General features: G+C 39.5%; 1 protein-coding gene across 3 annotated transcripts in view; it reads left to right on the top strand.

The window, feature by feature from the left end:
• The window catches only part of CDKAL1 (CDK5 regulatory subunit associated protein 1 like 1), a 640699-nt gene that overhangs the window by 2914 nt on the left and 613197 nt on the right, over positions 1-24588 (top strand). For all 3 annotated transcript variants that reach the window (XM_059179446.1, XM_059179445.1, XM_059179447.1), the window contains 2 exons: positions 14656-14837; positions 16397-16509. In XM_059179446.1, the coding sequence (XP_059035429.1) occupies positions 14668-14837; positions 16397-16509 (283 nt within the window). In that variant the 5' untranslated portion in view covers positions 14656-14667. The remainder of the gene's footprint in view (positions 1-14655; positions 14838-16396; positions 16510-24588) is intronic.

Here is a 24588-nt window from a genome sequence, read left to right on the forward strand (position 1 = left end):
GGCAGATGCTTAACCAACTTTGCCACCCAGGCGCCCAGAGTGAGATTGTTTTAATTTGCTTGTGATAAGCAGCCAGATTGTTTCTCTGAAGTGAATTTCTAGAGGTGGAATTGCTGGGCAAAGGATATATGTGTTTTAAAGTTTGGTAGGTATTGCTAGAAAGCCTTCCAGAAAGCATATACCAGTTTTACCATACTTTCAGCCAGCAATAGGGCTTTTGTCAGTCTTTTTTTTTTTAAGCAGTGGGGTAGACAAAAAATAATTTATTGTTTAAGCACTTGCTGTTACTGTGCTTGAGCAGTATTTCTAGTGCTTATTGGCTGTTTGCATTTCTTGCGTGCCAGTTTTTCCTGGAGTGTCTTTGTTTCTTAGCATAGCATTAGACTCTCACGTGGTCCGGGCTTTGCCAGTGAGGCACAGCTATGGGAGAGCGTGGTGCTGAGAGAAGGCTTGGATTCTAATTCTAGCTCTGTCGGCGCACAAATCTTTTTCTTTCTCTGGACTTCAGGTCTGTAAAAGGAGAGGCTTAGCAGAGTTTTCTTCTCCCCTCACTGTGTGATACTGTATGTCTACCTCCGTGGGCCCATCTCATCTCTCTTTCTCTGTTCTCTTTCCCTTCTTTGGGTCCATACACAATGCTGTATGGGATGTTAAAAATGTAACTAAGAGGGGCGCCTGGGTGGTTCAGTGGGTTCAGCTTCTGCCTTCAGCTCAGGTCGTGATCCAGCACTGCATCAGGCTCTCTGCTCCGCAGGGAGCCTGCTTCCTCCTCTCTCTCTCTCTGCCTGCCTTTTGCCTACTTGTGATCTCCGTCCGTCAAATAAATAAATAAAATCTTAAAAAAAAAAAAAAAGACTCAGTCCATTTTTCAAAGAAAATTGTAATTAATAAATATGGGTTTCAATTCAGAATCCTTCAGGTGTTCTTCAGTAACATTTGAAGGTACTATCTGGTCTTAGCTTTTGTCATTCACCTTATTTATTTCATAGACTAATAGCGATAGAAGAAACTTTAAGGGTTATTAGATATTTGCTTCAACTTCACATCCAGTGTCAGAATTTCCTCCTGTGTTATAGAGAGACTAGCTAAATTTACCTTAAGCATTTTATTAATTCATTCACTCGGGCAACAAATACCGTGTGCCTGCTCTGGGTGAGGCATTGTTACAGGTGTCATAGATGCTGTGGTGAGAAAGAGGTAATGCCTTTGTTCCTTATGGAGCTTACACTGCAGTGAGAAAGATGGAATTATGTTCTGTAGTTAGGGTGTCGGCTTAGAGGTCATTATGAGTGTGTATGAGTGCTTGGTCTTTTTGTGGTTATTTTATTTGCCTAAGACTGAGAGAGAGAGAACACGCATGTGTACAAGCGAGGGGAGCAGCAGTCAGAGGGAGAGAGAGAAACAGACTCCCTGCTGATCAGGGAGCCCGATGCAGGGCTTGATTCCAGGACCCTGGGATCATGACCTGAGCCAAAGGTAGGCGCTTAACTGACTGAGCCACCCAGGCGTCCCTGTGTGGTTACTTTGGATGCGGTGGTTAGGAAAGGCCTCTCTGAGGAGGTGTCATTTGAAGAGAGAAGTGGCCAGCGAGCCATACAATATTTGGGGCATGATATTCCAGTCAGTAAAAAACAGGTGTGAAGACCTTCGGGTCAGAAACTAGTTTGGCGTACTTAGCGAATATCTTAAAGGTTTAGTTTAGTTGGGACAGAGGGAGTAGCCAGGGGCCCTATCTTGTTAGACTTGGTCAACTACAGTAAAAAAAAAAAAAAAAAAAAAACAAAACTTATTGAGAACCTGTGATGTGCTAGCTGCAGTTTTAGGCACTGCTGGGATAAAGCAGTGAACAGAGCACACAAAACTTTTACCTTTGGGGCTCCTGGGTGGCTCAGTTGCTTAAATGTCCAGCTCCTGATGTCAGCTCAGGTCATGGTCTCAGGTCATGAGATCGGGCCCTGTGGCCAGCTCTGCTGAGTGTAGAGCCTGCTTGGGATTCTCTCTCCCTCGGCCCTTCCCTGTTCCCATGCGCGCTTGTATCTTTCTCTCTCTCAGTAAAACAATAAACCTTTACCTTCGTGGAGTACATGTTCTGGTAGAGAAAGATTAAAAATTAATGAGAACTTCTGAGTGGGTAATGAAGTTGCTATGGTAAGGAGACAAGTCAGGGGAGGGGGAGAGCAAGTGTGTGTGTGTGTGTGTGTGTGTGTGTGTGTGCGAGAGAGAGAGAGAGAGAGAGAGAGCGAGCAAGCGCACGCATGCGTGCACAGTGAGGTGGGAGTTGCTCATAATGGTTTCACTGGTGACATTTGAACAAAGTCCAGAAGGCATCTCCCAGACAAGGCTAAGACGGTGGGATGAGTGTGTACTGGTGGGTATGAGGAAGCTCATGTGTTGAGTGGAAGGCGAAGGGGGATGGTAGGAAAGAGGGTCAGAGAGGTGACAAGAGGCTGATCGTACATGTCCTTCATGTCCTTGCAGACCTTTGCAGCAATTTTTTTTTTTTTTAAGATTTTATTTATTTATTTGACAGAGATCACAAGTAGGCAGAGAGACAGGCAGCGAGAGGGGGAAGCAGGCTCCCTGCTGAGCAGAGAGCTGGATGTGGGACTCAATCCCAGGACCCTGGGATCATGACCTGAGTGAAGGCAGAGGCTTTAACCCACTGAGCCACCCAGGCGCCCCGCGATTTTGGTTTTTTACTGAGAGGGAATACCATTGGCAGTCTGAAGCTTGAGATGAAGTTAGGATTTAAAGAAATCCCTGGCTCGTGGTGCTGAAAATGTCCTTTGGGAATTAAGGGTTGACATAGGGAGACTAATTGGCAATAATCCATGAAAGATTCGATGTCTTGGGTATTGTAAATAATGCTGCGGTAAACACAGGGGTGCATGTATCTTTGAGTTAGTGTTTTCCTTTTCCCTGTGTAAATACCCAGATCGTGGACATACTAGATCCTTGGTATTTCTGTTCTTAATTTTTTGAGGAACCTCCATGCTTTTCCGTGGTGGCTGTACTAATTTACATTCCTACCAGCAGTGCACAGAGTTCCTTTCTCTTCCTCTCCAGCACTTGTTCATTTTTGTCTTCCTGGTTTTAGACATTCTACCAGGTGTGAGGTGATAGCTCATTGTGTTTTCAATTTGCATTTCCCTATAATTAATGATAGTGAGCATCGTTTCGTGTGTCTGTTGGCCATCTGTTTATCTTAGGAAGAATGTCTATCCAGGTCCTCTGCCCATTTTTTTTTTTTTTTAAAGATTTTATTTATTTATTTGACAGAGAGAAATCACAAGTAGTCTGAGAGGCAGGCAGAGAGAGAGAGAAGGAAGCAGGCTCCCTGCTGAGCAGAGAGCCCGATGCGGGACTCTATCCCAGGACCCTGAGATCATGACCCGAGCCGAAGGCAGCAGCTTAACCCACTGAGCCACCCAGGCGCCCCCTCTGCCTATTTTTTAATAGGCTTTTTTTTTGGTGTTGAGTTGTATGTGCTTTTTACATATTTTGTATATATTACCCCTTTTTGGATATATCACTTGTAAATATCTTTCCCATTCAGTAGGTTGCCTTTTTGTTTTGTTAATGGTTTCCTTTGCTGTACAAAAGCTTTTTATTTGATTTAGTTCCAGTACTTTGTTTTTGCTTTTGTTTCTCTTGTCTTAGGGGATGTATCTAGAAACATAAGAGTCTTCCAAAACTGGATCGTGTCATCTGTGAATAATGACAGCCTACTTCTTTACCAGTATGGATGTCACTTATGTTCTCTCGTCTGAGCTGTGGCTAGGATTTCCAGCACTGTGTTGAATAAAAGTGGCGAGAGTGGACACCCTTGTCTTGTTCCTGACCTTAGAGGGAAAGTTTTCACCATTGAGAATGATGTTGGCTGTGGGTTTTTCATATATGGCCTTTATTATGTTTTGGTATGTTCCCTCTAATTCCATTTTGTTGAGAGTTTTTATCATGAATGGATGTTGAATTTTGTCATATACTTTTTTAATATGTCATATGCTTTTTTTTCCTATATCTATTGAGGTAGTATATGAATTTTATCCTTTGTCGTGTTGATGTGGTTCATGATGTGGATTGGTATATAAGTATTGAATCATCCTCGCATTCTGGGAATAAATTCTGTCTGATCAAGGTGAATGATCTTTTTAATGTATTGTTTTATGGGGTTTGCTAATATTTTGTTGAGAATTTTGCGTCTATGTTCATCAGGGATATTGGCCTGTAGTTCTTTTTTTGTGGTGTCTCTGGTTTTGGTATCAGAGTGATGCTGGCCTCTTAGAATGTATTTGGAAGCTTTCCTTCCTCTTCTATTTTTTGGAATAGTTGGAGGAGAATAGGTATTAATTATTGATGTGTTAAGTGTCTGGTAGAGTTCACTCATGAACCCCGCTGGTCTTGTACTTTTATTTCTTGGTAGTTTTTTGATCACTGACTTAGTTTCATTACTTGTAGGTGGTCTGTTCAGATTATCTTATTCTTCTTGGTTCAGTTTTAGAAGATTATGTGTGTTTCTAGGAATATATCTATTTCTTCCTGGTTGTTCATTTTGTTGGCATATTGTTTTTCATAGTATACTCTTAAAACCCTTTGTATTTCTGTGGTATCAGTTGTTACTTCTCTCTTGTTTCTCATTTTATTTATTTGGGTCCTTTTGCCTTTTTTCTCAGTGAGTTTCCATAAAGGTTTTTCACTTTTATTTTTTCAAAGAACCAACTCTGGTTTTATTGATTTTTTTTCCCTATTGTTATTTTAGTCTCTGCATCATTTATTTCTGTTCTGATCTTTATTATATCCTTCCTTCTACTCATTTTGGCCTTTGCTCTTCTTTTTTTAGTTCCTTCAGGTGTAAAGTTAGATTGAATTTTTTTTCTTGCTTCTTGAAGTAGGCCTGTATTGATACATACTTCCCTTTTAGAACTGTTTTTGCTGTGTTTCCTAGATTTTGAATTGTTGTCTTTTTGTTTTCATTTGCCTTCATGTATTTTAAAAATTTTTTTTAAGATTTTCTTTCTTTCTTTTTTTTTTAAATTTGTCATTGTAGTGTTTGAAAGCATATTCTAATTCCTCATTTTTTTTTTTTTTTTTAAGATTATTTATTTATTTGTCAGAGAGAGAGAGATCACAAGTAGGCCAAGAGGCAGGCAGAAGCAGAGGGAGAAGCAGGTTCCCTGACGAGCAAGGAGCCTGATGCGGGACTCGATCCCAGGACGCCGGGATCATGACCTGAGCTGAAGGCAGCCGCTTAACCAACTGAGCCACCCAGGCGTCCCAAGATTTTATTTATTTCTTAGAGTGAGTACACAAGCAGAGAGGGAGAAGTACTCCCGCTGAGCAGGGAGCCCAAGATGGGGCTTGAATCCCAGGACCCTGAGATCATGACCTGAGCCAAAGGCAGATGAGATGCTTAGCTGACTGAGCCACCGAGGTGCCCTAAATTTCTTTTTTGATGACTCTTTTGGCCCATTGGTTGTCTAGTATCATGTTGTTTAGTCTCCCCGTGTTTATGTTTTTTGCATTTTTTTTTCCCTTGTGATTTATTTCTAGTTTTATGCCATTCTAGTGAAAGATGCATGGTATCATTTCAGTATTCTTAAATTTATTGAGGCTTGATTTTGGGCCAAATACGTCATCTATTCTGGAAAATGTTTCATGTGCACTTGGAGAGAAAGTGTATTCTGTAATCTGGGATGGATATCTGTTATGTCCATCTTGTCCATTGTGTCATTCAGATACATTGTTTCCTTCTTGATTTTCTGTGGATGATCTATCCATTGATGTAAGTGGGGTATTAAAATCTCCTACTGTTTTTATATTACCTACCATTAATTTCTCTCTTTATGTCTGTTAGTATTTGCTTTATTTATTTAGGTGCTTCTGTGTTGGGTACATAGATACTTGCAATTGTTATCCTCTTTTTGGATTGATCCTTTTATTATTATATAATGCCCTTTGTCTCTTATTACAGACTTTATATTGTTGAAGTATTGCTACCCCAGCTTTATTTATTTATTTTTTTGGCTTCCATATGCTTGGCAGATGTTTTTCCATCCTTTTATGTCTTATGTCTTTAGATCTGAGGTGAGTCTCTTACAGGTGGCATATAGAGAAGAGTCTTTTTTTTTTTTTTTTTTTTCAAAGATTTTATTTATTTATTTGAGGGGGAGGAGCAGAGGGAGAGGGACAAGTGGACTCTGGACTGAGCATGGAGCCTGGCATGGCGTCCGGTTCTATGACCTTGAGATCATGGCCTGTGCTGAAACCAAGAGTTGGATGCTCAATCAGATGAGCCACCCAGGCACCCCAGATGGGTTTTAAAAAAAAAAAAAATATTCTCTGTGTCTTTTGTTTGGAGCATTTAGGTCATTTACATTTAAAGTGATTATTGATAGGTGTGTACTCATTGCCATTTATTTATTTATTTATTTATTTATTTTTAAAGATTTTATTTATTTATTTGACAGAGAGAGAAATCACAAGTAGGCGGAGAGTCAGGCAGAGAGAGAGAGAGAAGCAGGCTCCCCACTGAGCAAAGAGCCCGATGCGGGGCTCGATCCCAGGACACTGAGATCATGACCTGAGCCGAAGGCAGCGGCTTAATCCACTGAGCCACCCAGGCGCCCCCTCATTGCCATTTAAAAAAAATTTTTTTTCTGGTTGTTTTTGTACTTTTTCCTTCCTTCTCTTGCTCTCTTTCTTTGAGATTGGTATAGATCTATAGTGTTTTGTTCAGCGTTGTTTCTCTTTGTTTTTTTTGTATCTCTCATGGGTTTGTGGTTACCATGAGGGTCATAAATAACATACTAAGTAAAGAGCAGTTCATATTAATTTGGTGGTCATTTAAGTTCAAAGTCTGAAAAGAACAGAAAAAAAAATCTTTTTCCTCTTCTCTTTTTACTCCCTGCTTCACATTTGTGTATATGTTTTCATATCTTACAACTTTTTCTTATGTCTAATTATGTCCATTTCTTTTCCACTTAAAGAAGTTCCTTTAACATTTTTCTTAAGGCTGGTTTAGTGGTGATAAATTCCTTTAGCTATTGTTTGTGTGGGAAACTGTTTCTCTTCCTTTAAATCTGAATGATAATCTTGCCTGGTAGAATATCCTTGGTTGTGGCCTTTTTCCTTCAGCACTTTGAGTATATCATGCCTTCCTCTTCTGGACTGCAAAATTTCTGTTAAACAATCAGCTGATAGCCTTACGATGATTCCCTTTTAGATGACTTTTTGTTTCTCTCTTGCTGCTTTTAGGATTATCCCTTTATCTTTAACCTTTGACATTTTAATTATTATGTGCTGTAGTATGAACCTCCTTGGGTTCTTTTTTTGGGAACTCTGCTCTTTGGACTTGGATGTCTATTTCCCCTCCTTAAGTTAGAGAAGTTTCAGTTATTCTTCAAATAAGTTTTCTGTACCTTTCTCTCTTTTTCTTCTGGGACCCCTCTAATGTGAATATTTGTTCACTTCATGTTATCCAAGGGATCTCTTAATCTTTTCTCCTTTTATAAGAACTCTTTTCTCATTGCTGTTCAGCTCATGTGCTCTTCATTATCCTGTCTTCCAGATTGCTGATATGTTCTTCAGCTCCTCTAACCTACTGTTGATTCCATCAGTGTGTTTTTTTTTATTTCAGTTATTGTATTTTTCAGCTTGGATTGGTTCTTTTATTATTTTCTATCTTTATATTGAAGGTTTCACTGAGTTCCTCTAGTCTTTTTTTGAGCCCACTTAGTATCTTTATGATCATTACATTAAATTCTTTATCAAGGATTTTGCTTAAGTCAGTTGCATTTAATTCTTTTACTGAGGTTCCCCCCCCCTTTGGAGCATATTCCTCTATCTCCCCATTTTTCTTGACCTTTGTGTTTGTTTCTATGAATTAGGCAAACGGGTTCCTTCTCCAAAAGTTGAAAGAAAGATGACCCCTATGCAGACCATGTGTTCTTGCAGACTTTTGCTGACTGGCTGGAGCTGTGGCTATATGTACTTAGTTAACTCTTTCAAACTGTGGCTTTTTACAGAAAGGATAAAGAACAAATATTTTAAAGGAAAAGAAAATAATAAAAGAAAAGAAAAAAGAAAAGGAAAAAAAAGATGAAAAAAGAAGAAAAAAAAAGAACAAAACCAAAAAGAAAAAAATATATGCTAAATAAGTCAAATTTTACAAAGATAAACAGTAAAAATTAAAACAGACACACACATACACAAAACACAGAACTGTAGTCTGTTTGTTTTGCCCCAGTACCACAGGATGCTGGTGTGGGCTTGTGGACCGTGGACTTGCTGAGGTCACAAGCTCCCTGTGATGACTGGACCTGCCAGTTCCAACATTGGGACTCTCCAGTTATGGCGTTGGAATCCATCTCTTAGGGCAGCCAGACCCTTCTTCAGGTGGGGAGGAAGAGAGAATTCCCACAGTTCCTTGGCCCTTTTAAACATAGGCTGTTTTTCTGTGCCCCAGCACATCTAGGGCTGGTGTGAGTTTATGGACCCTGGGCTTGCTGAAGTCACAGTCTCACTGGGAGGCTTGGATCTTTCCATCATGGAATCTGGACCCTGTTCTGATCTTGGCTTTTAAGGTGGGGTGGGAGCATCAACTGCAGTTCCCCAGCCCCTCTGACTTAGAGAGGTTTTCCTCTAGCTCCTCTGCTACTTGGCAGAGTTTTAGGGTTGTTGCTTTTATATGCTGGTTGCTCTTTTTTTTTTTTTTTTCCTGTAAGATTTTGTTGATTTGAGAGCGAGTGAGAGTGATGGAGCAGGAGCGGGAGAGGGGCAGAGAGTCAGGAGGGGGAGAAGCAGGCTCCCTGCGGAGCCTGATGCGGGACTTGATCCCAGGATCCCGGGGTCATGACCTGAGCCAAAGACAGATGCTTAACTGACTAACCCGCCCCAGGGCCCTTGCTAGTTGCCCTTCTAAACCTTGTTTTTATTTTTTTATTTTTCCTGTGTCCAAGGAGAGAGGGATCTGTTCCTGGTCCTTCAGTACTGTCCCTTCCCACTGCAGTTGACAGTGCTGGAGGTGGGGCTTCCCTCTCTTGCTGTGTCTTTGTCTCTCTTGCTCTTCTCCTGCCGTCTGTGGTGGTTCCACACTTGCTCACTCGCTCTGTGTTCCTAGGAGGAGGAGTTCTATTAATAGGTGTAATTTGGTGTGTTCTGTGGAGGAGGTGAGCTCAGAGTCTTCCTACAACACCATCTTGAGTTGGAACTAAGGGGAGTTTTTCTTCCTTTTTATTTTTTTCTTTTAAGTTTTTATTTAAATTCCATTGAGTTGGGGCACCTGGGTGGCTCAGTTGGTAAGGCGGCTGCATTTGGCTCGAGTCATGATCCTGGAGTCCCTGGATCGAGTCCCGTATCGAGCTCCCTGCTCGGTGGAGAGTCTGCTTCTCACTCTGATCCTATCCCTTCTCATGCGCGCACTCGCTCTCTCTCAGTTTCTTTCTCTCAAATAAATAAGTCTTTAAATTCCACTGAGTTAACATATAGTGTAATACTAGCTGCAGGCATACCGTAGAGTGATTCAACACTTTCGCACATGACTGGCGCTCATCACAAGTGCCCTCCCTAATCCCCATCACCTATTCGCCCTCACCTCTGGAAACCATCAGTGTGTTCTCTAGAGTTAAGAGTCTGTTTCTTGGTTTGTCTTCTTATCTCTTTTTTAAATCCTTTGCTTGTTTGTTTTTTTTTTCTTAAATCCCACGTATGTGTGAAATCATATGGTATTCATCTTTCTCAGACTGACTTATTTCCCTCAGTATAATAGGCTCTGGCTCCATCCACATTGTTGCAAATGGACAAGGAGTTTTTGTTCGAGGGAGAGGAATATGATTGAGGTAGTACGGGGAGCAAGCGGGGTCCAGATACAGTAGGAGAAATAACATCGTGTTTGTTCAGCGAGTGAAATAACACCATGTTTATAGGTAGGTAGTAATGATTCGGCACAGAGGCAGTGATGTTGCAGGAGGAGGAGTGATTGCCGGGAGGCTGTGCTTGAGTAAGTCAGAATAGAAGGATTGTTCCTGGTTGGGGGGCGGTGGACCGTTCACTTACAGGAACAGATTGGTAGGCAGAGTACATGGGCAGAGAAGCATTTCCCTGTAAAAGAAGGAAGTCCTCCATCTGTGCAGAATGTGGCAAGGGATCTGAGGGTCTGCTTCATTCAGGCCTTCTGTTTTTGGTACCATCTTTAGCCTCATTAAGAGGAGATCTGTGAGAAATTAATTTTCGGAAAACTCCTAAGATAAATGAGTTTTAGGCTCTTTACTGCAGCTTTTCATAGTCTTTGATCTACTAATGAATACTGGGGGTCTGTAAGGAGGCAGAGTTTCCCAAATTTATTTGACCACAGAACCATTTTTCCCCACTGATCATTTGTATTTGAAATAAATAGAACCAATTTCAGAAAGACTAACCTACTTTATTTCTCCTTCTCTAATTTGCTGAGTTGGCCAGGGCTCTTCTTAGCAAGAGCAGAAAACCCAATTTAAACTAATTTAAGCCACAGAGGGAATTTACTGGCTTACATAACTGGGCAGAACAGGCTTTTGATCCAGGTGTTCAAATAATGTCGGTGTTCTCTCTCCAGCCCCCATTAGGCTTCATTCCCTGGGCAGTTTCTGCCCTATGGCGGGCAGCATGGCCCTCAGCAGCCCCAGTCCGACATCTTCCCTACTTAGCCACTTCAGTGAAAGGGAAGCCGTCTCTCCTGTTAGCTCTGGCATAGAAGTACTCTTGATGGTTTTCAGTGATCGGGCTTGTCACGTACATCCCTGAACCACTTACTGTGGCCAGGAGGATGGGTCACTTTAAAGGCTTGGCTCCTGTGCCGCATTCCTGTGTCTAGGGAAGGAGGAGTGATAGGCAGCCCCACCAGGACAATGCGGTATGCACGTTCACCACATTTTAACCAATCTTTAGTAGATTATTTTTAACCTTTTGCTGTTACTACCAGTGTAGAACTATCTTTGAACACAGGTTTGTCTGATTTACTGGGCATCATTTGTTACAGTTGTAAAGAGTCTGTTACAGTAAAGGGCACAAAATGATCCTGGCTGGAAACTGCTCATTTAATTGAAAGTTGTTCACGGGAGGTTGGGGATCTGGCAAGTGAAGACCGGGAAGATTTGTCCGAGAGGCTTGAGACCGACAGGGAGTATTAGGATCCTTAACACTGGTTTGGGCAATGCAGATAGGACTAGTGGTCATTTGGTATACCTACATCACATAGGCATTCGAGGCTACATGAAGTAGCAAATGGGCTTGGGCTCTTTGGGTAAGTTAGCTCTTTGTGTTTCAGGAGGCTCTTTTTTTTTTTTTTTTTTAAAGATTTTATTTATTTATCAGAGAGAGAGAGGGGGAGAGAGCGAGCACAGGCAGACAGAATGGCAGGCAGAGGCAGAGGGAGAAGCAGGCTCCCCGCCGAGCAAGGAGCCCGATGTGGGACTCGATCCCAGGACGCTGGGATCATGACCTGAGCCGAAGGCAGCTGCTTAACCAACTGAGCCACCCAGGTGTCCCCAGGAGGCTCTTTAAAGTGAGGACAGTAACACCACCAAACTCATGGAGCTGCAGATGCTTAATGAATGACCCGGTAAAGCACTTCTTCATAAGCGTAGTAGTAGTACTCAGTGCACTCAGCATATATTCCTTTTTCTTTCCAGATAACTTTTTTCTTAATTATTTTATTTTCACATAATTATAGATTCACTTTCAGTAATAAAAATTATGTGGAGATGCTATAATGTTTATCCAGTTTTCCCCAGTGGTAACATCTTGCGAAACTGTAATATAGTATCACCGCGGAGGGGGAGGGGGGACTGACATTGACCGAGTCAGGATGGAGAACATTCGCATCACTCCCAGGGATCGCTCCTGTTGCCTTTCGACAGTCACATTCACTTCTCCCCTGTCCTCCTCTGCTTAACCCCTGCTAACCTCTCTTGTGTTCCCTATTTATGTAATTTTGTTACTTCAGTCTCAAGTATGTTCTATAAATGCAACCATGAGTGTGTAACCTTTCGGGTATGGCTCTTTCCACTCATCATCACTCATCATCGTTCCCTGGAGATTGAACCAGGTGCTGTGGGTACCGGTCGTAGGTGTTTTGTTGCTGGGTGGTGTTCTGTGGTATGCGGGTGCTAGAGCCTGTTTGACCGTACCACCCACTGAGGGGCATCTAGGTGTTTGCAGGTTTCGCCTAACACAAAGAAACATTTGTGCTGTAACCATTTGTGTTGAGGCTTTACATGTCTTTCTCTTGGATAAACCCTCAAGTGTAATTGCCGGGTTACATGGTCGTCACATGATTAGTTTTTTAAGAAAATGCCAAACTGTTTTCCAGAGTGGCTGTGTATGTTCCCACTAGGAGTGTGTGAGTGATCCAGTTTCTCTCCGTCCTTGTCGGCTTGATGTTCTCGCTGGTTTTTCCTGTAGCCATTCTGATAGGTACGTGTAGTGATACCTTACTGTGGTTTGGGTTTGTATTTCTCTGGTGATGAGTAATGTGGGCCATCTTTAAATGTGCTTATTTGCTCTCTCTGTGTCCTCTTAGGTGAAATGACTTTATGTCCTCTGCCCATTTTCTAATTGTATTTTTTTTTTTTAAGATTTTAATTTTAAGTAATCTCTGTCCTCAACATGAAGCTCGAACTCACAACCTTGACATCAAGAATTGCACGTTCCACTGAAGCAGCCAGGGACCTCTTTACTATTGTGTTTTGAATTCTACATACCATCCTTTGTCAGATAGGTGGTTTGCAAACATTCTCTCCCACTCAGTAGCTTGACTTCTTATCTTCTCAAACGGGTCTTTTGCAGAGTAAAGGTTTAAAATTTTGGTGATGTCTGGATTTATTAATTTTCCTTTTTATGGTTGCACTTTGGTGTCAGGTCTAAGAATTCTTCACCTAGCTCTAAGTCTAGAAGATTTTCTCTTATGATTTTTCTCAAAAGCTTACAGTGTTTTACATTTAAGTTCATGATACATTTTAAGTTAATTTTTGTATAAACTAGGAAATAGATTGAGGTTGATTTTTTTGGTCTATAAATGTCCCCTTGCTCCAGCACTAATAGAGAAATTTATCTTTCTTTCATTGAATTGCTTTCGTACTTTCATGAAAAATCCCTTGGGCATATTCGTGTGGGTCTGTTTGCAGGTCTCTGTTCTGTTCTCGATTCGTATTTCTGTTCTTCCTCCAATGCCACATAGTCTCGATTACTGTCTCTGTATAATGAGTCTGAAAATTGGGCACCCAGTTCCTCCCACTATTTCTTTTTCACAATTATTTCAGATATTTTAATTTTTTTAAAATCTTCCCATATGAATTTTGGAACAGTCTTATCTATGTCCATGAGACATCTTGCTGGGATTTTGATAGGAATTTGATTTCAAACTTGTTTACCAGTTTGGTTTTCACTGAGTGGGCGGGGAGGGCCTGGTGGGTAGGCTGGTTTGAAAGTCCAGAGTGGGTTACTGGTGGGTTGGCTGGTTTGAAAGTCCAGAGTCCCTACTCTGGTTCTGTCCTGGTGGAGTGTTTTGGGGTGCCTCATTACAGCCTCAAAAGTAGAAGTCAGGAGGTAGGACTCCAGTTTTGTGGGATTTTTTATGTTTTGTTTCATGGAGTAGAATGGTTATTGTCTGAAAATTTTCATCTCTCTAGGCCACCCCTTTTCTGCTTCTTTGCAAAGAGAACAGTCTTTTGGGGGGGCTTTTATTGTCTGCGTCTTGTTGGGTTGCTGGCTTCTTCAGCTTCAAGTCTGGGATATAGAAGGCAAAAGAAACCCCAAGCGACTCACCATTGTGTTGTTCCTTGGGTTCCCAAGTCCCTATCCAGTTTACCTCTTTCTCTCTTCCTTTCAAAGTCTTCTAATGTTTATTTTATATATAATCTCCCTAGTTTTAGTTGTATTTAGTGGGAGGGGGGAGGGAAAAGTATATCTGTTCTGTCTTCCTGGAAGCTATATCCACATTTTTCTTAATTTCAAACATTTTGAACTTTCAGTAAAGTTGAATTGGATAGGGCACACCAACACACCTATGTCTTAGATTAAAAAATGTTTGGCATATATCCTATTTTTACTGTTTTAAAGTAAATTATAGGCATAATGATATATAACCTCCAAATACTTAATAAGTATCTCTAAGAATATTTTCTAAAAATAATAAATAAAAAGTAAAGTCATGTATACAGTGTCAGAAATAAGATTTTTGAACATAAGGACAGTACTTTATGTCTAATGATTTACAGCCATACTGTAATATTACCTAACACCCACTTCATATTCTGATGTTCCTAGTTGTCCCCAAAATGTCTTACAGCTGGTTGGACAAAGTATATTATCAAGAATGCGAATTACCTTTCGTTGTTAGGCTTTTGAGTCTTCTTTAACCATGAATAGTCTCTTTCTTATTTTTTTCTCTGTGTTACTGATATGCTGAGGGGATAGATCACTTGAACCTTGGGATGTCCCATTATCAGTAGGATTTGTCTGATTATTTCCTTGTGTTTTTTATCTTTTGTGTTTTTTGTAAACCTAAGTTTAAATGTAAAGGCTTTATTAGACTCGAGATCAGCAAGAATATTTTATAGGTGATACTCTGTTAAACAGATTTCTCAGGGACTCATGTGCTGCTGTCGTTTATAACTTTCTTAGATAATAGAGAAGATGCCTTCTGCGTCCTGCGACATACTACTGGATGACATAGAAGATATTGTGTCCCAGGGAGATTTAAAGCCACAAGATAGGCATTCTGCACGAAAGCATGTGGTTCCAAAGGCACGAAAGCGAAACACCCAAAAATACTTGCAAGAGGAAAACAGTCCACCAAGTGATAGGTAAGCTCTTGTTTTGAAATTATATTCAGTATCCTACCAGGGAAGAAACTGGTACTACCAGATGTGATATACATAATGTCTCTTTCTGAAAGTCTTTTGAACTCTTGAGAGCAGACATGTAGATTTATATTTTTATTTGAATGGTTTTAAATTTAGCAAAATAATTGCTTAAAAAAGAAAAGGATGTGAGATGGCATATTTCTTGAAGACAGGGCCAAGGGCACTATTTGGCACAAACAGGATCTCCCCCCCCCCCGCCCCCGCTCCACTGCCCCAGGATCTTTGATTCCACTACTGTAGTTGGTATAGAATCTTGTGTTACTTCCAAATTCAAAACTTTTCCTGGAATTTTGAATTCTTGAGATGGTGGTTTGTTGGTTTGGGTACTTCATTTTTCTTAACAAATTTACAAATACTTATGGATCAGCTAAAGGCGTTGGGCACAAATAAATTCATGCTGTTTTATTATGTTAGGTCTGTAGAGTGAAATTCTAAGACAGCCTAGCCATAAAGGGTTATGCACTTGTTATGGCTTTAATATGCTTACATTTGTTTAGCTAGTAAATTGTTGAAATTTTTAATACACTTGGTTATTTTGTTTGGAACAGTAAGCTTTTAAAATCTGTGAATTTAGGGGCGCCTGGGTGGCTCAGTGGGTTAAGCCGCTGCCTTCGGCTCAGGTCATGATCTCAGGATTTTGGGATCAAGTCCCGCATTGGGCCCTCTGCTCAGCAGGGAGCCTGCTTCCCTTCCTCTCTCTCTACCTGCCTCTCTGCCTACTTGTGATCTCTCTCTCTGTCAAATAAATAAATAAAATCTTTAAAAAAAAAATAAATAAATAAAATCTGTGAATTTAAACTGTCCTTATATTTTAATGACTGAAGTTGATCAGATTTGCTTTGAATGTCTTTAAGGTAGTTTCTCTTTAATTTCAAATTATTAAGGCAGTCCAAGTTGAAAGTCCTTTTTTTCCCTTCCTAAAAATATTACATTTTTATAACTCTATATAAGGTATATTTTTAATTCTGCTACAGGGTGATAGTTTTTCTGTTCTGAGTCAGCTGCTTATATCTTAGTTATAAAATAAAGATTATAACTATTATATAGGAGTCACTGAGCAGGTAGATAAACTTAGTTTTTCTTTCCTTGGTTCTGTTGCTAGAACATTTTCTTTGCTGTTGTTATTTGTATTACCTTTCTTTGAATTTAACTTTGCGATAGTGCATTAGTAGTACCGAATTTAAAATACAGTTCTGAGCAAAAGGAGATCTTGTTATGTAGAGAGACTTAATTTAAAATATAATTCAGAGAAAAAGGAGATCTAATTTTATATAGAGAGTCTTAACTTAGAATCCTGTGGTTATTTTATTTTGATTATAGACTTGGTGTAGCAATTGATTGTGGATTAAGTTGGTGTATTTCATGAACAGATTGTGAATAGGTTGCTGTGTGTTTTTGAATGATATGCTCAGAAATCATCTTGTGTTTTTTTTTGTTCCAAAACTCCCTTGATGAGACTTACTTTTTTTTTTTTTTTTTTTTGGTTGATTATTTTGTAGCACCATTCCAGGCATACAGAAAATTTGGTTGCGAACATGGGGTTGTTCTCATAATAATTCAGATGGAGAATATATGGCTGGACAACTGGCTGCTTATGGATATGAAATTACAGGTAATGAGATCTGTAGTGCATTTTATTGAATGAATGTTTCAGAGCTAATTTTTTCGGAGATATGTATTTTAGTTTCAACAGTTAAAGCATATTTTAATGTAATTTAATGATTTTAAGGCAAAACAAAATGATAACTATTACACATTGTCTGGATAATTACAGATATCCTATTTTAAAAGTACTTCTAAAAAATATTTTGAAATGAATTTAGACTTACAGAAAAGTAGTAAAATTATAGTTTGCATATGTCCATTATCCATCTTCCCCTAATATGAACATCTTACATAATTATACTGTGTTTAATATACTGGGCAGTTAACATTAGAGCAGTACCCTTACCTAAACTGCTTATCTTTTTTGAATTATACGAGTTTTCCCATTTATATTCTTCTGTTCCAGGATCCAATCTAAGATCTCACTTTATATATATTGGTAATGTCTCCTTAGTCTCCTTCAGTCTGTGAGAGTTCTTCAGTTTTTTCTTGTTCTTTATGTCTGTGGACTGCTGAGGAAAACCAGTGAGTTACTAGTTATTTTGTAGAATGCCCCTCACCTTGTGTTTGTCAGAGGTTTCTTCGTTATTAGCGTAAGGTTATGTCTGCAGTCTTGGCGAGAAGGGCCCATTGGGTTCCCTATGGATCATAGTTTCTCATGAATCAGTGTGTCTTATTACCAGTGGGCTATGTCTGCCAGATTTCTCCATAGTAAAGTTATTACTTTTTCTCATTGTAATTAGTAAATATCCTATTTCTCCTCAACCTTTTCTCTACTAATTTTAATATCTTGATAACTTTAGTATCTTTCCATGGAACTTGTTTGCAGCAGTCATTACTGTACTGTTTGTTGAGTGGTGATTATCTGTTTTCTTTTCTTCTACACTTACTCACTGGGATTCTTCTGTAAGGAAAGACTACCCTTTCTCCCCTGTTGCATTTATGTGTATCAGTATGAATTTACATACTGAATATTCTATTCTGTGGGTTATGGTCCAATACTGTCATTATTAATTCTGCTGCTCGTATTGTTCTGGCTTTGGCCATAGGGCCTCATTCAGGCTGGTTCCCGCATCTTCTCAACGTGTGCCCCTTTTTTTGAGCCCTTTCTTATTTTCTGACACCATAAGATGTTTTAGTCTCATATTTCCCCTTCCCTAGCCTTGGAAGCAGCCACTTCTCCAGGTAGTTCTGATTCCTTTCACAAAAAGAAGGATGTTGAGAGCCACATGAGGGCTGTGGACACTGGTGTGCTCATCACCACCATGAAGTGTCTGTGTTCCTAGGTGCTCTCTGGGGACTGAGCTGGGAAATACGTGTATGTAGTAACCGGCGCGCACACACATCTATGTTACTGTCGCTGGCGGCCTGTACATTAAATGGGGCCATAATCGAATGTTTTGTGACAGCGACTGGCCCAGCGCTTTCTGTATGTTACCTTAGTTAGTTTTTGGGCGATGAGTTAAGTGTTGATATCTGTACTTTACAAACTAGAATGGAGGGATTGTGTCCTACTTTAAATCACCCAGTGAGGTCTCTGTCGCTCTGAAACACTGAGACCACTATTCTGCAGCTCCTACTGTCTGTGTGATTGGCAAAGTCCTAGCCTCAAGAGGGCCTGTTGATCAGCAACTAAATAGTCCGAATGTCTTGCTCTGTGTTTTTGGTCATTTATTCTTTAGACAGTGAAATCACCCTTAATATTAAATTTTGTTCTTTAGATAAAAGTATCAAAATGTGCTTTTAGAATTATTTCTCTGAAAGAAGAGAATTATTTTTCTGTATTCATTTAGTGTAAGTTTGTGAGTTTGCCTTAATATTTCCTAACGGTGCAGTTTGGGTATTCAGACAATAGCCTGTGAGATTATCTCCTGAAACATTTAAAAAAAATTAGCTTGACTTTTCCTTGGTGACATTAAATATCTAATGCATTTTAATTTAAATTTTAGTCTATTAGCAGTTTGTATTTGGTCTTATTACAGTACTTTTCTAAAAAATAAAGGTAAAACAATTGTCCTGGTGTATTTCTACAAGAATACTAGGTTTTGTTACATTTTAGCTGCTTACTTAGGATTAGTGAAAAGGGAGGATTAAGGGAGCAATCACTTGAATATGAAATTCATTTTTCTTAATGTGGTATATTACTTTTATATAGTTGTATTGTCTGTATGTATTTGTATTGTCTGTATGTATTTGTATTGACGTTATGTACTGATGATTGTCCCCACTTTAGAAAGTTGCAGTCTGTGTTTAATTCTAGTTTGGCTTGCATGCAGCAGACTGTGGAATCTCTTCTCCCTGGTCAGATACTGTAGCCCAGGAAGAATGAACAATAGGAGCTTCTGTAAGACATTTAAAGGAAATCTCTATAGATTCTATACTTAGGTTGAATATATGAGATGAATGATTTCTGGGTTATCTGTGCCAGTTGTCTCTTCCATTACTGTGGAATGGTGGGGGTTTATAAAAATTATTATTGCTAAATAATTTGACATGTTTTATTGATGGAATGTAGACCGAAAATATTTTCTTTTAACTTTATAACTGATGGGAATAGGTATAAAATACAGGTTATGTGAAATATACACAGATCTCTGGAAACAGTACATAAGAAATTCGGAATTAGCTTTCAGTAACCAATAATAGATACTTTTACTATTTGGGGAGAAGAGAGATTATGTGGGTATATACTTAAAATTGCTTTTTACTATGTGAACGCAGGAATATAATTATTCAGTAGGGAAATCTGATAGAGTCTCTGAGCAATTAGCTCTTGTCCAGTGCCTCTTTTTTTTTTTTTTTTTTTCCTAAAGATTTTATTTATCCATTTGAAAGAGAGAGAGCGAGCCCAAACAGGGGGAGCAGCAGAGGCCGAGGGAGAAGCAGACTTCTCACTGAGCTGGAAGTCTGCCATGGGGTTTGATCCCAGGACTTCGCAGTCATAACCTGAGCTGAAGGCAGATGCTTAACGCCTGAGCCAGCTGTGAATAAACCTAGCATGTACTTTTTGGTTAGTGGAAAAAAGTCCATTGCGCAGCCATTGACTGAGGTTCTAGTTCATAGGCATAAGAGTAGCATGTGAGTTACAAACGTGGAGTGTTGTGATAAGCTTACATAGGTTGGAATAAGGCATTTTGTTTGGGTGCTCCCAGTTTCAGAGAAATCATTTCTAAATTGCTGGGCTTTTGTGGTTCTTGATAGTTCGTTCATATATTTGTAGATCATTTATGCATTCTACAAGTGTGGCCTGATCGTGGTATGTGTTACAGGGTATACTGCTGGAAGGTGTGAGGACGTGAGAACGAACTAGATGTGGATTCCAGCAGATGAAAAGTTTATTGTTCTTTTGGCAGAGGAAAAGCCTTCGTATTGTATGTTACTTGTTAGAAGTTATTTTAGTAAATGGTCAAGCTCTTAATGTATCCTTTTATGATACAGTGAAGTAGGACCTGCTTTGTTTGAAGAGTTTTTACTGTTTCTGTTTTAGAAATGCTTTGTGGTAATGTCAAGTCAGAAATAACATTTACTTTTTTAATCATGGTAAGTGTAGTCTTTAATGCCCATCACCTATTTAACCAACCCCCTACCCATCTCCGCTCTGGTAGCCATCAGTTAGTTCTCTATAGTTAAGAGTCTGTTTCCTGGTTTGTCTATTTTTTTCCTCTGTTCTTTTGATTCTTAAATTCCACATATGAGTGAGATCATGTGGTATTTGTCTTTCTCTGACTGATGTATTTCACTTAGCATTATATTCTGTAGCTCTATCCGTGTTGTTGCAAAAGGCAAGATTTCATTCTTTTTCATATATAAATTTCATATATAAATACACACACACACCACCTCTTCTTTATCCATTTATCCATTGATGGACACTTGGGCTGCTTCCATAGTTGGGCTGTTGTAGATAAAGCTGCTGTTAACATAGGGGTGCATGTGTCCCTTTGAGTTAGTGTTTTCATATTTTTTGGGTAATCAACCAGTAGTGTGATTACTGGGTCATAGGGTAGTTCTATTTTTAATTTTTTTTTTTATTTTAAAGATTTTATCTATTTATTTGACAGAGAGAGATCACAAGTAGGCCAGAGAGGCAGGCGGAGAGAGAAGAGGAAGCAGGCTCCCTGCCAAGCAGAGAGCCCTATGCGGGGCTCAATCCTAGGACCCTGAGATCATGACCTGAGCTGAAGGCAGAGGCTTAACCCACTGAGCCACCCAGGTGCCCTGTAGTTCTGTTTTTAATTTCTTGAGGAACCTCTCCATGCTGTTCTCCACAGTAGCTGCACCAGTTTGCATTCCCACCAGCAGGGCAAGAGTGTTCCTTTTCCTCTTCGTCCTTGCCAACACTGGTTGTTTATTGTGTTTTTGATTTTAGCCGGTCTCAGAGGTGTGAGGTGCTATCTCATTGTAGTTGTGATTTGCATTTCCCTGATGATAAGTGATTTTGAGTATCTTTTCGTATATCTGTTGACCATCTTTCTCTCGTCTTTGACAAATGTCTGTTCATGTCTTCTGCCCAGCTTTTAATTGAATTATTTGTTTTTTGGGTGTTGAGTTGTATCAGTTCTTTATATATTTTGTTTTTTTTTTTTTTTTTTTTTTTTTTTAAAGATTTTATTTATTTATTTGACAGAGAGAGATCACAGTAGGCAGAGAGGCAGGCAGAGAGAGGGGAAGGGAAGGAAGCAGGCCCCTGCTGAGCAGAGAGCCCGATGCGGGACTCGATCCCAGGACCCTGAGATCATGACCTGAGCCGAAGGCAGCGGCTTAACCCACTGAGCCACCCAGGCGCCCTTCTCTTTTTTTTTTTTTTTTTTTTTTTTTTAAAGATTTTATTTATTTATTTGACAGAGAGAGATCACAGTAGGCAGAGAGGCAGGCAGAGAGAGGGGAAGGGAAGGAAGCAGGCCCCTGCTGAGCAGAGAGCCCGATGCGGGACTCGATCCCAGGACCCTGAGATCATGACCTGAGCCGAAGGCAGCGGCTTAACCCACTGAGCCACCCAGGCGCCCATATATTTTGAATACTAACCCTTTATTGGGTCTGTCATTTGCACATACCCCCCCCATTCTGTAGGTTGCCTTTCAGTTTTGTTGATTGTTTCCTTTGTTGTGCAGAAGCTTTTTATTTTGATGTAGTCCTAATAAATTATTTTTGATTTTATTTTTCCAGCCTTGGGAGACCTAACTAGAAGAATACTGCTATTACTGATCTCAGAGAAATTACTGCCTATGTTCTCTATAAGGACTTTTGTGGTTTCAGGTCTCACATTTAGGTCTTTAATCCATTTTGAGCTTATTTTTGTGTATGGTGTAAGAAAGTGGTCCAGTTTCATTCTTTTGCATGTTGCTGTCCAGTTTTTGCAACACCATTTGTTGAAGAGACTGTCTTTCTGCATTGGGTATTTATTCTTCCTTTTTTGAAGATTAATTGTCCATATAATTATGGGTTTATTTTTGGATTTTCTTTTCTATTCCATTGGTTTATGTCTGTGTATTCATGTCCAGTACCTTACTGTTTTTCCTTTTTAAAAAAGATTTATTTATTTATTTGAGAGAGAGAGAGAGCATGAGCAGGGGAGGAGCAGAGGGAGAGGGACAAGCAGACTCTGTGCTGAGTGTGAAGCCTGTCGTAGGGCTTGATCCCATGACCCTGAGCTGAAACCAAGAGTCAGATGCTTAACTGATTGAGCCACCCAGGTGCCCCAGTACCATACTAATTACTACTGCTTTGTAATATAATTTCAAATCTGGAATTTGTGAAACCTCCATTTTTATATTTCTTTTTCAAGATTGTATTGCTATTTGGGGTCCTTTTTGGTTCCATACAAATTATAGGGTTGTTTGTTCGCATTCTGTGGAAAATGCTGTTGATATTTTGTTAGGGATTACATTAAATCTGTAGACTGCTTTGTTTTTTTTTTTGAAGATTTTATTTATTTATTTGACAGGCAGAGATCACAAGCAGGCAGAGAGGCAGGCAGAGAGGCAGGCAGAGAGAGAGGAGGAAGCAGGCTCCCAGCCGAGCAGAGAGCCTGATGCGGGGCTCGATCCCTGGACTCTGGGATCATGACCTGAGCCAAAAGCAGAGGCTTTAACCCACTGAGCCACCCAGGTGCCCCTAGACTGCTTTGTATAGTAGAGACATTTTAACAATATTTGTTCTTCTAACCCATAAGCATGGAATGTCTTTCCATTTCTTCGATCATCTTCAGTTTCTTTCATCACTGTTGCATAGTTTTTAGAGTACAGGTCTTTTACCTCTTTGGCTAAGTTTATTTCTAGATATATTATTGTGTTTGGTGCAATTGTAAGTGGATTTTTTTTCTTAATTTCACTTTCTGCTGCTTCATTATTAGTGTAAAGAAATACAACAGATTTCTGTACATTGGTTTTCTGTCCTGTCACTTTACTGAATTCATCGATCAGTTCTAGTAGTTTTTTGTTGGAGTTTTTTGGGTTTTCTATATTTAGATCATGTCCTCTGCTGATAGTGAGAATATGACTTCTTCCTTACCAATTTGGTTGTTTTTTATTTATTTTTGTTGTCTGCGTGCTCCAATAGGACTTCCAGTACTGTGTGGAGTAAAAGTGGTGAGCCTGCGCGTACTTGTCTTGTTCTAATTGTAGGGGAAAGGCTCTCAGTTTTTTTTTTTTTTTTTTTTTTTACCACTGAGTATGGTGGCTATGGGTTTGTCAAATATGGTCTTCATTATGTTGGGGTATGTTCCCTCTGGACCTGCTTTGCAGAGGGTGTTTATCATGAATGGATGCTGTACTTTGTCGAATACTTTTTCTGCATCTATTGAAATGGTCATGTGGTTTTTATCCTTTCTCTTATTGATGTGACCTGTCCTGTTGATTGTTGATTGTTTTGTGAATATTGAACCACACTTGCATCCAGGGAACAAATCCCACTTGATTGTGGTGTATGACTTTTTAAAAATGTATTTTGTTGGATTTGGTTTGCTAATATTTTGTTGAGGATTTTTGCATCTATCAGAATATAGCATTTTATGTTTGAATTAAAAAAAAAAATTAATCTTGGGCGCCTGGGTGGCTCAGTGGGTTAAAGCCTCTGCCTTCGGCTCAGGTCATGATTCCAGGGTCCTGGGATCGAGCCCCACATCGGGCTCTCTGCTCGGCAGGAGCCTGCTTCCCCCTCTTTCTCTCTGCCTGCCTCTCTGCCTCCTTGTGATCTCTATCTGTCAAATAAATAAATAAAATCTTTAAAAAAAAAAAATTAATCTTGTAGAAACAAGTACTACTAGTTTATATGGTATAGGAGACAATATTATGATATCAATCAATCAATATTAATTATATATTATATTAATTAATTAATATTATAATTGAATGTCCAAAGTGAAAGCCTGTTTCCTGGACCTGGCCATTTAATTTGAAATAGCTTTAAATTTTAATGGGATATATTAGATTGATACAAGTAGATGTTTGTGTAAGGAATACATTCAAGGACCATACTTATGGGTCAGTGGCATTTTAAGGACATTAAAGCTACATTTTTGTGTTTGGACTTGGTTTTTTTGGAACTCACATTTGTGTACATAATTAAAGTATGAATGCACATAAAGTTTCTTAAGAGGAAAATAAAACCACTTTGCCTGCTTTTTAATCTTTTTTTTTTTTTAAGGACTGATTAGCATGACTTTTCACATTAATACCCTGAGCTTACCTATATAATAAGAAGATTTTAAGATACGTAGACTAATTATGTGGGAAGCTGAAAAAGAAGTAGACTTCCACCTTCTTCAAAGTGAAACTAATGAAAAATGTGTATTTTGCTTCTCTCAGATGACACAGTATTTTGTGCCAACTAATTCTAAGTGAAATCAGGGTTTTTGTACACATTTCCAGGCAAGAGAGTTGAATTAGTTGAAAGTCTACCGTGTGTGAGGCATTTCACGTAAGTTATTGCAAGGATCAGATGAAGTAACTTTGGCAGGAGGTTACTACATATTTTAAACCCAGCAGATTGGGACTGGGAGAAGGGAGATGTGTGATTTACGCACCTTCACCCAACTACCATATGCTAGAGTGGACACTGACACATTGTTGTCTGTCAGCATGGCCGT

This window comes from Mustela lutreola, chromosome 6 (assembly GCF_030435805.1).
Source record: "Mustela lutreola isolate mMusLut2 chromosome 6, mMusLut2.pri, whole genome shotgun sequence".
Classification (NCBI taxonomy): Eukaryota; Metazoa; Chordata; class Mammalia; order Carnivora; family Mustelidae; genus Mustela; species Mustela lutreola.